Source organism: Vitis riparia, chromosome 16 (genome assembly GCF_004353265.1).
Source record: "Vitis riparia cultivar Riparia Gloire de Montpellier isolate 1030 chromosome 16, EGFV_Vit.rip_1.0, whole genome shotgun sequence".
NCBI classification, from domain to species: Eukaryota; Viridiplantae; Streptophyta; class Magnoliopsida; order Vitales; family Vitaceae; genus Vitis; species Vitis riparia.
The window spans coordinates 22,161,623-22,177,284 of NC_048446.1; the positions used below are offsets into that span (position 1 = coordinate 22,161,623).

General features: G+C 33.6%; 2 protein-coding genes across 2 annotated transcripts; both read right to left on the bottom strand.

Moving 5' to 3' along the window:
- Positions 1-10,458: 10,458 nt before the first annotated feature.
- On the bottom strand, positions 10,459-11,259 carry LOC117933615 (rust resistance kinase Lr10-like). The gene has a single exon (XM_034855068.1). The coding sequence runs from the start codon at positions 11,221-11,223 to the stop codon at positions 10,459-10,461; it is 765 nt and encodes a 254-aa protein (XP_034710959.1). The 5' UTR covers positions 11,224-11,259.
- A 3,153-nt stretch (positions 11,260-14,412) lies between these two features.
- On the bottom strand, positions 14,413-15,363 carry LOC117933411. Its single transcript, XM_034854770.1, has one exon. It carries the CDS (start codon positions 15,361-15,363, stop codon positions 14,413-14,415), a length of 951 nt encoding a protein of 316 aa, XP_034710661.1.
- Between the last annotated feature and the right edge of the window lie 299 nt (positions 15,364-15,662).

Consider the following 15,662-nt stretch of genomic DNA (forward strand, 5'->3'; position numbering starts at 1 on the left):
GTTGTTTGAGATTTCTCATTTTTCTATTTCAATAAATTGCTGTCAGTTCTGTTGCTGCAATTGCATGTGAAACGAAAGAAATCACAAGAGAGTGGTGAAACCAAGTATAGCGAATGTTGATCAGTATGAAAATGGAGTAAATGCATGAAACATCATAAATTGAACGCTGAGTTCAATAACCTTGTTTTCACTCTGCATATATCCTTCACATCACTACATATCCAGGATAGGCTTTCTGAGCCCATCTGCAGCACATTATCATCCAGTGTAGATTTAGTAGAGGAAGCATTTTGATTTCATTTGATCTGGAGAGCTCAAATGAAATTATCCCAATTGTTTTTTTTTTACTACATAATATGGCGTAAATCCTAGTTTCCTTTTACTCAGAAAGCTCAAAGCAAGGAGGAATAAAGCGATGGTAAGACATAAGAAATGGGCACTCACCATGAATCTGTTTATGTAGAAGAGTTTCAATGAAGAGAAGTGATGGCAGGTACCCCATTCATATTAAAAGAATACAAGAAGCTAATAAGTTGCTCCAATAGATAAGATGGTGCTTACAGGTGATTTCCTATTCACCTATATATATTCATCTTCTTTTCAACTATGAGGGTGGCATCATGATGATTCTTAGTTAATTTTCTTCTTCTTTTTCATATGCTTATGCAGAAGTAACCCTTTGCACATAATTTTGTACAAAAACTATATCATATTTCATTAATATTTTATTCTACTTTATACCATCCATTAAATACGACATTAATTTACATAATTCATTACTTGCATGTGTTTAACATTCATGATACATAATATTTGGCTTTTTCTCGAGATGATAGTGCAAATTAAGAATCTTTAAAGATTGAATTTTCTCGGCCACTTGAAGAAGCTGCCAAGGCACCTTCACAAACAAGATCAAATAATATCTTATTTGGTCAAAAAAGTTATTTATTGTCTTCTTGAAATATAGAACACACTTTTTCAGAGAAATCTATAATTCAAAAGTTCATAACTTCTTCCCTTCATCACATATCCTTGTTTATGTGCTTGAATATGCAATCTGCCAAGATAAAAAAATATTGTTGTTTAAGAATTATCTCTCCTATTGATAAAAAAACAACATAAATTGAATTTAATATGACAAATAATAAATTAAAATTAAAATTAAAATACTTGGCAATTATACCCTAACAAACTAAACTATCTTGGGGTCTCCAATTTTCTTGCAACTTGAAAATAGTGTGAAATAAGCTTTATTTATTGTCATAATCAACTACCTGATTTTTCTGTACATGAATAATTCACATTCAAGTAAAACATACTTGTCTTTTGTTCATGATCAGGTTCATTGTAATCCTTTGCAAGTCACATTTGGCGACTCAAGTCATTAGAGACTTTGGACTAAGAATAAGACAAGATTTACTAAATATGTGCACATAAAGAAAATTAAGGAACACTATATCCAAAATTTATTAGAAGTGATTATATATATATATATATATATATATATATATATATATATATATATAACCACTTCTAGTAAATTTGAAATGCTACTTTCTATATAATTAAAATATTATTTTTTTATAATTTTTTTAGAAATAGACGGCATGGTGTGGCATAATTCCAATTATTGATTCTCTTATTAATTGATTTTAAATTTTTATATGAATTGATATTATTACTATGTCTATTTGTGTAATTAGAAATCTTGTGTGTGAGATTGATGGAGACTTGATCATTATTGATATTGGAATATTAATTGAATCTATAGATAAAATAGAAATTTAATGTTGGGGATAATCACTTAGAGCACCTGTTCATTCTTCTCTAGGTAGTTCCATATATTGAGTAAGAATTAAAATATCTGAAATTAGATAAATATTGGTTGTTGAAATCTATGCAAAAAAAAAAAAAAAAAATAGTAATTTTGTTTAATTTTAGATAAATTTTGATAATTAATGTTTTTATATTTACAAATGATATTTATATTAACTCAAGAAAAAAGAACAAAATACAATACCAATGGCTATGAGTGTCAATTTCTTATTTTAAACTTAAAAATAATTAAAAAGACAACTTAACTCTACAACATTAAGTTATTGGAGAAATACTCAATTTAAAAAAATAGCTTTCAAACAAGTCTTTTATTTTCTTGTTTTATAAAAAGCAAAATAGGGTAGTAGAGCATATGAATGGAACTTTGTCAGAAAAAGTTCCATGTATGTTGTCAAATGGTAAATTGAGCAAAAAATAATAAAAAAAAAAAACATTATAAATTCCAGCATCATTATGGCTGAGGGAGGAATGGATCACTACTATAAAAGCTCATATAGCTGGGAAGGAATGGGTTGCTGCTATAAAAGCTCTTATAGGAATATATGGCCCAATAGGCACAACCACATGGGCTGGGTTGCTGCTATAAAAGCTCTAATAGCAATATATGGCCCAATAGGCACAACCACATGGGCTGGGTTGCTGCTATAAAAGCTCTTATAGGAATATATGGCCCAATAGGCACAACCACATGGGCTGGGTTGCTGCTATAAAAGCTCTAATAGCAATATATGGCCCAATAGGCACAACCACATGGGCTGGGTTGCTGCTATAAAAGCTCTTATAGGAATATATGGCCCAATAGGCACAACCACATGGGCTGGGTTGCTGCTATAAAAGCTCTAATAGCAATATATGGCCCAATAAGCACAACCACATGGGCTGGGTTGCTGCTATAAAAGCTCTAATAGCAATATATGGCCCAATAGGCAGAATCACATGGGCTTGTCCGCAACCATAGAGCCACTATATAAGCAATATATAAGCACTATATCTACTGCTCGGTTTAGACTGCTGGATCCACTGAGAGCGATGTCTTTATCCTTCACTCTTCTTAGCCACCATTGAAGACCATTGAACTCTTCTCCCAAAGCCATAATACCCATCCTCATCACTGTATGTTTCTCCGACTAGATTGTTGTCGTCACTGACATCCTCATCACTGAGGGGGTTTAGATCAATGACCAACTCGCTCAACGACCAATTTCTTTAGCCACTTCATCGCCCACATCTTCCAGGTATTCTTTTGATTCCTTCCACGGCTTCACACTGTTATTCCTTTCTTTCTTTCTTTGATTTCAAATTAGGTTTCTTTTCATCACTTCTATTTCCTCCAATCTCTCTTTTTCTGGTTAGGGTTAGGGTTAGGGTTAGGGTTAGGGTTTGGGTTTGTGTTTGGATTCCCTGGTATATATTTACTAATTATTATGATCATCAATCCCTCACCATACTTTCACATACCTCATCTCTGCACTCTTCTTCTTCTTTCCATTTTCATTTGCATTGAAGCTCAACTTGGAAGCAATGATTGCTCGTGTCCCTTCTCTTTTGTGTTTTTTTGTCTTCCGTGCATAAGATGAAGTTGAAAATTTTAGTGATATGAAATTCAATGCAGTCTGCTATTATTATAGTGCCTTGTATGCACCTAATGAAATCAAAGGCTATGGAAGCTTTGGATAGAGCAAAGCTCTTCATTTTCCACCCTAATTAGGATTCTACACTTTGACTCATCTTAATCTTGTTTCCTTTTTTTTTTTCATTTTATTTATCTATTTTTTTATTTTTTTATTTTGAATCCATCAAAGTAGTAACCCCCTTGGACTACTTTTGTTCTTCATGTAAACACTAAGAAGAAGGGGAAAAATGAATATTAAGTTTATCGAAATTAATGGGTATGGACTAAAAGCATTTTGTCAAAAATCTGAAAATTCAGATGTTGAAAATCATGTCATTTGATCATATTTATCTCATGTACAATTGCTATTCAGGAGAAACATTTGATAGGTTTTGGGGTTTATGCAATTTTGGAGGGAAAAGGCTTCCTAATTTACCTTCCTCAATTTTCATTTCTTAGGATTCAAGTGGTAATCTTAAATGGACTTCAACATTTGTTTTTCACCAACCATTCTTTTACTTCTATACAAATCCTGTTATCTCATGTATGGGGCAAATGCAATTTTGTGATTTTCTAACTTCTTAAAAATCAGGAATTGATTTTTTAGGCTCATTTTTTCATTTTTAATTCAGCTGATTGACATAAGCTTGATATTTGTTCTTTGAGTGGAAATTTTGATGCTTACCGGAGAGACACTTTACTAATTTTATCTACTAGGTTGAAGGCATTTGCTTTTTCTTCCTGCCAATTTACTAATTATCAAATTCCTTTTCTTTCTGGTTGGTTTTTCCCTTTCTTTTTTGTTTTCATTTGAGGCCACCATATCTCAGGCAATTCATATCCTGAGAGAGTTAGCTACAAATCAAGGTATAATAGCCAAGATTGGCTTATAAATATCTGAGAATGATAATCTTACCATTCTTTCATTCTCTTTTGTTGAACACCCCTTTTCCTTAATGTAGAATATTTGAAACTCAATGGTACAAAGAGATACAAAACTCAGAAGCAGTTTTATATTTCACATATGTCATAGAGGTCTAATTGAAAGACCAATTGAAAGAATCAAACTTTGAATCTTAGGTGTTCAGTTATATGTTATAACATGTCTGACAGGTCTAATCCGCCTAATTTGGCAAATCAGATGTTAGCAAGATGAGGGTTAGCTTAGGAGGTCCCACAGTACAAGGCAAGCCACTTGTAAGATTAAGCAGTCTGATTTGGAATACATTGTTTGGCTTCACAAGTCAATACAAGGCAAAATTAAAACATTAATAATTTGATTTTAACCAAAATTGATGTCTTAACCACCATGTTTCCTTTCTAAATGAGTTAAGATGGTTCAATTTGAATGGATCCTAATTAATTGGGAGATTCAAATAAGGTCACTTGCTGTTAGAAATCGTTGCGAAGAGGAACTAACACAAACTTTTGATCAAACTTTGCCCTGCATCATGTTTGGCCCTCGAACCCATATTTCACCTAATTGATTTGGTGGAAGAGGCTTCAATGTATCTATGCTAACTATTTGGGGTTCATCTTTTTTTCTTTTGGTAGATCATTTTCTTTTTTGCTTTTTTTTTTCTTTGTTCCTTTTTTGTTTTCAAGTTACAAATCATTTAATCAAAGAAATGATAACCAAATTTTTTTTTTACTTTTATTTTAATGTACCTTCATTTTTGGGTGCTAGAAATCTTGTCTAGTGTTTTTTTTTTTTTTTTTTTTTCCAGTTTTTCATGTTTTTGGGTTTTCTAAAAATATAATGTAACTTCAAAGTTCCATCAGAGAAAAAGATTTCTAAAAATGTAATGTAACTTCAAAGTTACATCAGAGAAAAAGAAAAAAAAAATGCAATCCCCATCAAAGAAACAAAGATTCATTTAATGATTTCATCTTACTAGTCCCTCTAGCCATATATCTGAAAGGGGTTTACTATTAAGCTTCTTGTTTAGCTATTTGCTAACATCAGCCAATTGCCAATTGTTTAGCAATTGGGGCTGCCATTTCTCCAACCTCATCATACAAAGGTGGACAATTTGATATCGGCTTACTGGTCTAGAAGAAACTTAATTTTTTTTTTCCCTTTTGTTCTTTTTTTTCGTTTTTGATATTGAATATGCTAAAGTTAAATGTGATTGCTATGAAAGTGCATTACTTACAATAAGCATAAGAAAATTTAAAAAATGAATTTGTTTATGAACTTAATCTGTTCTATAGAGCCATTTTATCATGCAATGATTTTTCCTTTCTTTCTTTCTTTCTTTTGATCATTGTATGAATTATTACAATAATAATAGTAATAAATAACAAGTAATAGTTTTTATAATATAAAGTTTTATGTGAAAAGAAATGCTTAAGAAATTAAGTTTTTTCTAAGAAACAAATGAAAAAAATGAGTGAAACAGAAAATACCTTTTTTTCTTGTATTCACATAATTGAAGTATCCTAAAATGATAATTAAGTATATAGAGCATCTTCTTGAGTCAATTTTGGTCTTCAAATATTGAACTTGTGAATTTACTTGCTGGCTTTGTATTTAGACTGCCCTGAACTCAATGATTTGAATCTGAAATCCTGTTCAAATTTCCATGCAGGTAGTAGTCTGATGCATTTCTCTGAGGTTATGATCTTTCCAAAATCCTCCCTGGTTAGATCATAAGTAGAATGAAAATTTTAGAGTCCTAAGTATGGCCTTTCTAAGGTTCTCTTTTAAAATACAAGTTCATAGGTTCATTATGTTGCATTACTAGTTTGTTATCTCTTAAATTCTATTATTATTATGTCCGCATTCCCTATTTTGACAAATTGAAAAATACCAGTAGACATTGCTTTATATTTTTATTATAAAGCAACCAGATTTTTTATTATACTAAAAACAATCTTTATATTTTGGTTTTTTAAATTAGGTGTTTATTACATGTTCCAGGCCTAAGTAGTTCATTAATTTATTCTTTAAAGATGGTTTGTACTTATAAGTAGCTATCCAAGTCAAATAATCAGCAAATTAAGCTTAAGGTGAAAATTTTCAAATTACGAAAATTTTACATTTGTCAAAAGAAATGAAAAAAACCAAGTTCTTATGTGGAATGTTTATTTTTATTGATCTTAAAGGCTAAGTTCTTGGCCTGACTGCTGAAGAAGTTGTTGGACGGGTCTAAGCAGGTGAAGTTTGAAGCATTTAAAATAAATTAGAAGACCTATAGAATGATAATTATTTGCTAGTAATAATAGTTGTAGCCTCAATCTTCTTTTGTTTATGATATTAAGACAATCAGTTTTTGTTGATCAATAAAAACTTCAAACTTAATTTACAAATTTAAGGATTGGCCAAAATCTTTGGGAAAGTAATAATACACTTGGAGACTTAGTTATCTCCTTACAAGGGCTGTAAATGAACTAATTATCATTCTTAGTCTATTTCATGCTTCATTGCAGATCTGAATTTTTCTTACTTGCTCTATTGTTGCCCAAATTTCTTTATCATTTTTCATTCTCTAATCATTCTGCCCAAGAATTTGAATAGAACCTCCAAATAATCATCCAAATTTTCAGCTCTTGACAAGCAACCACACTTGGACACTCATAGTTCCACTCTCCTTACAGTATAAGATTCTAAACTTAAGGAATTTTGATTTCTTGTTCAGTCTTATTATCTACTTTGCATGTTATTGGTAAGATAATGGCAGGTCCACACAAGTGGAATGACATGAGTAAGGTACATGTTGCTACAAGGATGAGATGGAGACCAAAAAAATTCTGTCACGATTTGAATTGTTGCCCAAAGCAGGTTCTCTCATTGCCAGGATATAACTCTCAAATTAAGCTCATTTGTAATGTATGGGAAAATTATATGCTAATAATGTCCGAAAGCTGATGGCTAGTGAGGTTTGTGTCTATATGAATGTGCTTTTGAGTTTTGAACCTTAATTTACAATCTAGAGATTAAAAATGGAATCTTGTGTTTTCTACAAATGTTGGAGATGTTACAATATTAGAACTGTTGATTTTCTATGATGCCTTGATGTCTTTTGATAAACTTAGAATGAATTGTGGACTTGGGAAGGGAGGATTTCATCAATAAGCATGTAAGAAAACACCATTAGCATATGTCAGTATGAAAATTACTAAACTAGGGCATGAATACCAAAAAATTTAAACCTTGTACCTATAGTAGAATAATGGATGTTCAAACTCTAGAAATCATGTGTTTTTCCTTTTTAAACTGATCCATGCATGGAAACATGAAAAAGATTGTTGAGGTTGTGGCCATTTACAATATATCCCTAGAGGGATAAAGCAACATCATAAAGAGAAAATTTGGAAAAGGTACACCCTTGGGCTAACCTAGAACTACAAGCTAGGACAAGAATTGGTCACAACCATGTACCTACAAAATCTACTTATAATTTCTAGGGAACTTCAGAGTGCATACACATGTGTGTGTATACATGCTTGGATGTATATATATGTTTACAAGATAAAAACAGAACCTTGTACTAGATGTAGGCAAAGGTATTCACTAGATACAAAAATTTCCTTGTGTCACTTGTTGAGACCAGAGAAATACCTATTTGGATGTGGTGATTAGATTTCAACATAGCCTTCTTGATGGTTTGGTTCTTGAATTATGAGGCGGTGGTGTCTGTTGTACCCTTAAATTTTACTCCGTATCAAGTAATTACTAATTTATGGAGGCAAAAATTCCTTGTATCATGAAAGGAATAGCAATTTCTTGTTGATACTTTTTTGTTTGGATGTTGGGTTCCTATATTGTTCAAAATGTGATTTTGATTGCCTGATTGTTGCAACTCACATTTCATCTGTTGTTTGTATTATGCTTGTAGGGTAATATGATACTATTGGATATTGGACTTGCTAAGAAACGAATATATCATTCTACTCTCAATGGTAATAATAGCCTGCCTAGTGTAACATAATTGATAATATCATGGCCTCACCCCCTAGTCCCAGTTGGTTTCTTTAGTTTTTGTCGATGAATGACACTTTATTCAAATAAGCATTGGTGTGCTGTTACTCGTGTAATCTTTTTTCTTATCATAGAAAAAGTAACTATTTAAATATGTTGTTCTATGTACTCATGGATCTCTGTTAACAAAACATCAAATCTCAAAGCTTCTTGGCCTTTCTTTTTGAGTGTCAAGTCATTTTCTCAATATGTTGATCTAAAAAATCTCTTTTGTGTTCCTACAGGTTTGTTTTGTAGATGCTAATTGGGACTCACCATCTGTATATATCCATTGTATGATTCTATTATTTTTTGGCTGGAAAAAAGGTTTATAATGGATATCATGTTCAGGGGAAGGATTTTTGTTGACCTATGAGTTTTGTATTTCTCCAAATTTTGGAATATTACCATGAAACTTTTGTGTCAATCTTGAAGGGGTTAGCCCTTTTCTTTTTCTGTTTACCCAATCTACACTTGCTATTGGTGTTGAAAGGGATCTAGAAAAAATTGCCATTCAGTTATGAGGTGGTTAGGATAAGGTCAAGCTGCTATTGTAGCATGAAATTGCATGTAATATCAAAAGAAAGATTATGCTTAACTCAAATTCTCAGAAGAAAAATGTTTTTGATCCACACCATTTTTATATTGTTTTGAAGGATTTAATGGGGAACCTCACAAATGAGTCTCACAAAAAATTAATAACGATAACCTATAGCTGTGACCAATTCCAAAATGCGACTATATGCCTTTTAGTGGGGGCCAAAAACAAGATGCAGCTGTAAGAACCATTTGTTGCACTTTACTGTGGTTGCTACTATTAATTTAACTTGTGTTTACGGTCACCTTCACAACTGCAACTATAAGAAGTAGTTGCACCACCTATGGCTACACCATGTGGTGGTCAGCTTGGTGTGCAACCATAATTTGCAGCCATACCATTTCTAACCTCTAATGAGGGTCACTAGCTGTTGCTATAAGACATTATTCCTGTAGTGCTCCCTCTTACTATTTGGACTTGGTTAATATCCTACAAGTTTGAAAATTTTGGGTATATGGTTTCTAGAGATGCATTTGAAGTTCATTTGTTAGAGAATATTTGAATTTTGGGAGTTGGTAGTGGAGTATTAATTTTCCAAGGTTGAGATTTGTTGGTTTTTGGTGTAAGTAGTATTCGTTAGTTTAGGGATTCCTTGTCCCACATGGATTATGAATTGGTTTGGTCAATGCTTGGAGGCTTATATATAAGCCCATGTCCTTTTAGCTATCTTAGTGGCTTTAACCAATATTAGTATAAAGAAAGCTCTTTGCCAAGTAAGAGCCTCCTAGTTCGATATTCTTCCAATTTTGTAATTTTCTAATTTAAAAGTTAATGAATTGATTGCTATTTCCCAAGGACATAGGTAAGACACTCTTCTGGTACATCATAAATATTGTGTCCTTTCTTTTATCTTTATTAATCTTGTTGTTTTTCTTTCTACTTAGAGTTAGTTTACTTTGTTTTCTATTATATATATTTGGTGTTATTTAAGTCATGTGAGACTATGCAATACGACAATAATCATTTGAGTCCTATGGTGTGCATTAAAGCAATAATTAGTTGAGTACTATGGAACTAGGCCTTAAAACATTAATTGGTATTCTTGTTTGGTGCTATTTGAATCATATAGGACATAGGTAATAATTATTACATGTTTATATGCTTGTTGCTAGGGTACCATGCCAATGCCTCAAGACAATATTACATTATATGGACCTTGCAAGAGGAGTTATAACCCATACATCTAATCCAAATTACAAACATATGATATCATAGGAGATAGCATGCAAGTGGAAAAATGCTACACTACCTTCCATCTAATGTAATTGTACCCAAAGAATTGCACAAGGAAATTGGTGCTTCTATTGGATTGCTCATATGATCCTCAACTAACATTTCCTCAAAGTATAGAGTAGGCTTCGCAGGCATTTCTAATAACTCAACCTCTCCTTCCAACATCTCCAAGGCTTTGCTCATTGAAGGACAGTTTATGGGCTTCATCTGTATACATCATAGTGCAACTATCACCATTTTCCTAACCAACTTCTTTTCATCTTCGGTGGCATCTCCCAAGTCTATGTTATCCCCTTGATCATATCTGTCATAAATCCATGATGGAAAATATATTTGACTCGAATGCTCTGCATTTGCATTCACATTCTTTCTTCTCCCCACCATCTCCATTAACAACATTCCAAAACTATAAACATCAGCTTTGTAGGAGACACCTCCAATATTTTTATAGAATAATTCTGGAGCAATATATCCCAGTGTTCCTCGTGCGGCAGTGAGAGACACCATACTTTCATTTGTTGAATACAATTTTGCAAGGCCAAAATTTGAAACTTTTGGTGTAAAGTCTTCATCAAGAAGAATATTGTGTGGCTTGATATCAAAATGTAGAATTTGCATGTCACAACCTTGATGTAAGTATTCAATCCCACGCCCCACTCCAAGTGCAACCTTATACAACCTTTCCCAGCTCAAAAAAGTGTTATTTTCTTCTTTAAGAAAAATAAACTTATCAAGAGAACCATTGGGCATGAAGTCATATATAAGTGCCCATTTTGATCCCTGTACACAAAATCCTACAAGTCTCACCACATTAACATGATGAATTCTTCCTATTGTTGCAACCTCATTGATGAAATCTTGTCTATTAGCTTTTGACATGACCAACACTTTCACAGCTACAATGCGACCACTTCGAAGTTTTCCTTTATATACAGAGCCAAAGCCTCCTTGACCTAATTTATTCGCAAAGTTATTAGTCATCTTCTTTATGTTTGAATACGAGTACTTGATTGGTTGGAGATTTTTGTGACTCCGTAAGAATTCTTCAATATTATCATCAAATGATAGATGTCTCCGATGGAACTTGTAAATCAAATAGGCAAATAGGCATAACATCCTGAGCATAGTCCTTCCTATGACTAAACACAAATCAAATGTAAAAAAAAATGAATATTTTAAGAAAAAAAAACAAGATATAAAAAACAAAGTTAAATCTAACAAATACAGATGGTAAGAAAAACTATTCTACCTTCATATCAAGTAAAACCCTAAGTTGTGTTTTTAGAGAGCCATATGAAATAGCTACTTTAACAATCACTCTATAGTGTACTGTTGCTTGGGGAGCAATTTGACGGAAGTATTGGGGCCTTGGATAAGAAGACCTCAGTTTCAATTCATTGTTTTGACTTCTTTATATGTTAGTGGAGTTGAATTACATTTAAAATTGAGAGAAAATTTTGAATTACATCTAAATTGATTTTGCTTTGTACAGTCAAACAAAGCAAAATCAATTTGAAGTTCACTATACAACCTTCAAATGCAAGAATTCCAAGATTTTTCAATCAACTCTTTACAATATTGTTTTTGCAAAAAATTAGTAGTTGAAATTTAGGAGGCTTACCAATAATACGCAGTATCCAGCCACCTAGTAAGGAAGAGATGTAACAAATTAAAAATATGGACTAATATAAGTGAGAGACATAAATAACACTAGAAAAGGAGACATGTAAGTGAAGAAAGCCTTACCAATCATCGAGGTTTTGCAGGGATAGTGATTTTCGCAATGATCAAATAATTCTTCTTGAAGTCCTATATCAAACCATTCGTGCCATGTTAGTCACAAGGAAGAATGCCCTTGTGATTCGTGCCTAATTGGTGTCTCAGCTGATTCGTGTCCAGCTGGTGCTCCTTGATTGAGGGAGTAATCAACAAAATTTATAACCTATTACACCATATACTAGGGTAGCAAAGACAAAGCTACTATAGCATAGTGGCTCTAGGATCGTTCACTGGGATGGGTTTTCACTTCACAAATGATATTATTTCAAAGATGAATTGGTGCCTTTTCATTTCAAGGTTAGCTTTAAAAGAAAACATAAAGACGTTTGAACAAAGATTGGTTTTAAGCTAACCAAAAATAGTAATTGATTTTAATTACAAAGAAAAGTGTTTCTTGGAGTTTCAGATCACTAGGCTCAGATTCCTCAAACAAAAAGGGAGTTCTGGTCACTTGTTTCTTTTCCTCGCCTTAGAGAATTAACATATAGTTCCTTCTCCAATCGGTGTTATACAGATGCTTCCCTTTAATGGGTTCAAACACTAAATCCCTCTCACTGATGCAACTTGCAATGGCTCGTGCCTCTCACCTAGCACTTGCCATTCAAGGTGATCTTTAACCTTGGATTACCCGTCAAAAGCTCGCAAGAGATAACTAATGGATGTCTCCTTGGAGTCCAAAAGCTTACCAAGTGTTGGCAATTCTAGAAAATCCTACCTTCAAGTCACCTCCCAGAGGCTCGCAAGGGGTAAACTAGTGAATCTCCATGGACGAAGATCACTTGCCTTACCAAGTGTTGGTCCAGGTGATTTAAAGGCGTTTTAAGTTAACTAAAAAGATAAAAACCATTAACGGGTCACTCTTTCTCTTCATTAAAAACTAAAACAACAAAACTTCCAATTTATGCATGTGGAAACTTACCCGGTTACCTTAGCTCCAAGAGACGAAGAGCCTAGCCTCTCATCCTTTAAGGAAAAAATCCTCAGAGTTTGATTGGCTAGAAAGAAAAAGAATGAGAAAACAAAAATATATATGAAAAGCAGAGCAAGTGCTCTGTATTTTTCTTCCTTGCAAATTTGTACAAAGGATCCGTCCTCCCGAGAATAAGCTCCCGAGAGCTATATATAAAGAAAATTACAAAACAAAATATCTGAGGTTATTCACCCCTTTTCCAAACTTAATAACTAAGGAATCCTATAATTGGTGGGTTACAAGGAGAGTTTGGGGATTTAAACAACAAAAATCTAAAGAAAAATATCTCAAAATGTCGGTTGGGAAGCTTCAGGAGAAATTCCACAGCCGTGCGTGCAACTGTTTAAAACGGCTGCGAAATCATTTCGCAGCAAAAGGGTGATTTCGCAGCCGTGCAAAATTCTTCCTTCAGCTTGGAGTGATTGGCTTCCAATGGCTGTAACTCCTTCATTTCAACTCCGAATTGTGAACCGTTTGAAGCATTGGATTGTTGACTTCCTGAGCTTTGAAATGGTATATAGCATATAGAAAATGGACTTCAGGAAGTGCTCCAAAAGTGTAAAAGAAGACTGCAGCTGCTGTCCTCTATTTTCTTCACTCTGTTTTTCCTCTCTCCGTTGTTCTTTCCTTGCATACTTTGAACGACTTTGGCAAAGGGCTATGGAGCTCCAAATCTTGGTTCTTCATGAATTTGAGCTCCTCATTGCTTTGCCATGGATTCCAAATAACTCTCCTCAATCTTGGATTGCTTTGGTGATCAAATTACTAACAAAAACACCAAAACTTACACAATTTGATTATAATTGATTGCAAGGGTCCTTAACATGCCAATTGCAAGGGTCCTTAACATGCCAATTGAGTTAAAAGGCAATAACTACTACTCAAAAGTGTTTAAAAGAGTTAATTACAAGCTACAAAATAACACTTTTTGAGTAGTAATCACCTTGATCACTTGAATTTTAATTTTTTTGAGAAGCAAGAAATGGAGAGATTTATTAAGATGAAAGAACTCTAAATAAATCTTTTGTCTTATTCTCATGAGAAAATAATAATTGCAAGTAGCAACCTTACCTTGGAATTTTAAGGTGTAGGGAGAAAGTAACCCCCCTGTTAACAATGAAAGTTTGATTTGTAAAAAATTAGGAAAAATGACAAAAATAAAGATTTTATTTGAAAGAAACTTCTAATTGAAGCCTTACTAATGAAGGGAAGCAATAAATCATTGGTTTTAAGCTTCCAAAGCCCTGCAAGATTAAACCAAACCAGCGAAATTAGGGATAAAAATTGAAGATCACTTCTTCAAGGAAGATGGTTAGTATAAAATCACATTTCCATGAAAGCATGCACTGTAATCCCAACTCCAAAGATCAAGTATGAAAGCAGGCACTATAAGATTATAAGATGGTTATCTTATAATTTCTTTACTCACAATTTTTCTCTGAAGTGTCCGGACTATATTCGTTCCTTGACTCCTGGCATTTAAAGCCGGCATTCCCAAAGAAATGTTCATAGCGGCAATATAGCCCTTCCATTTCGCATTGGTGGTCGCAGAAGTGAGACAAAAATGAAAGCTGAAGCCCCAGAAGCAGGTAATCTTGCAAATCTGACATTGAAAGGTTGCTGGGCTCTGGAAGTGCCTTCAATGGTTGAATAATCATATATGTGCCGATGGTGCATGAATACGGAATATCTCCCAGGAACACATTGTATCCGACTACTGCATAAGCGTATGTTGGTGATGAGGAAGAGGAATAGCCTGTAGTGTTGCATGGAATTATAGGAATATAGTTATCGTGGGTGTTTGACTGCTCACAGTTCATCAAAACTATTGTATAGGATATTGGTTCAGAAGGTGAAGGAGAATAAACAGCTCTCCATTTAAAAGGCCAATAATATGGGGATTCATAGTTATACTCAGTGTAATATGCACCAATGGAATGAAGAGGACTGGGGATCAAACAGTTGTCCTTCTTTCGCCCAGGATCCACTACCCGAATTGTATAATTATGGTAGTTGATCTGGGTAACTAAGTATTTCCCTCCGTACAGGTTTATCATAGTACGATTGTTTTCACAAATCAATTCATACTCAGGGTAACCGCAGCTGGGGGGATCGTCTTGTAATCGAAAAGGGTAGGAAATGTTCCTCAGATCTCCGCAGGAAGAGGGGCTGCATCTCTGGTACTTGTGATGCTTAGCAACACAAACTGAAAGGAAGCAGGCATGGATGACTACTGTCATGAGGCCTACTCCCACGAGTTGTGCCTCCCTTAACATTATCAACTTTGAGAGAGAGAGAGAGATGCTCTGTTTTGGGTTGTGAGTTCCAGAGAGAGTGAAATACTCTGTTTTAATTGCAGCTTTCTTCAACATATTACTCTTCCTTCAACATGGACCACACTATCATCCAGCCAACTGTGAGCTTCCCATTATTTAGAATCACTCTATTAAATATTCGAATTGTTTATGTTTTAAATATTACATAATTTTTAGGTTTCAACGATGGGAAAAGGATAAAGAAGTATCATTTTTATCACTTACCTTCTTTCTTTACTCATACGGCCTGTTAGTAAATACTGATAGACCAATTTTCTACAATTTGTTCAAGTAAATTTTAAATTCTGAGATAAAACTAAACTTTTATTGTAGCAGTCCTCCATCTTTTTTGTATC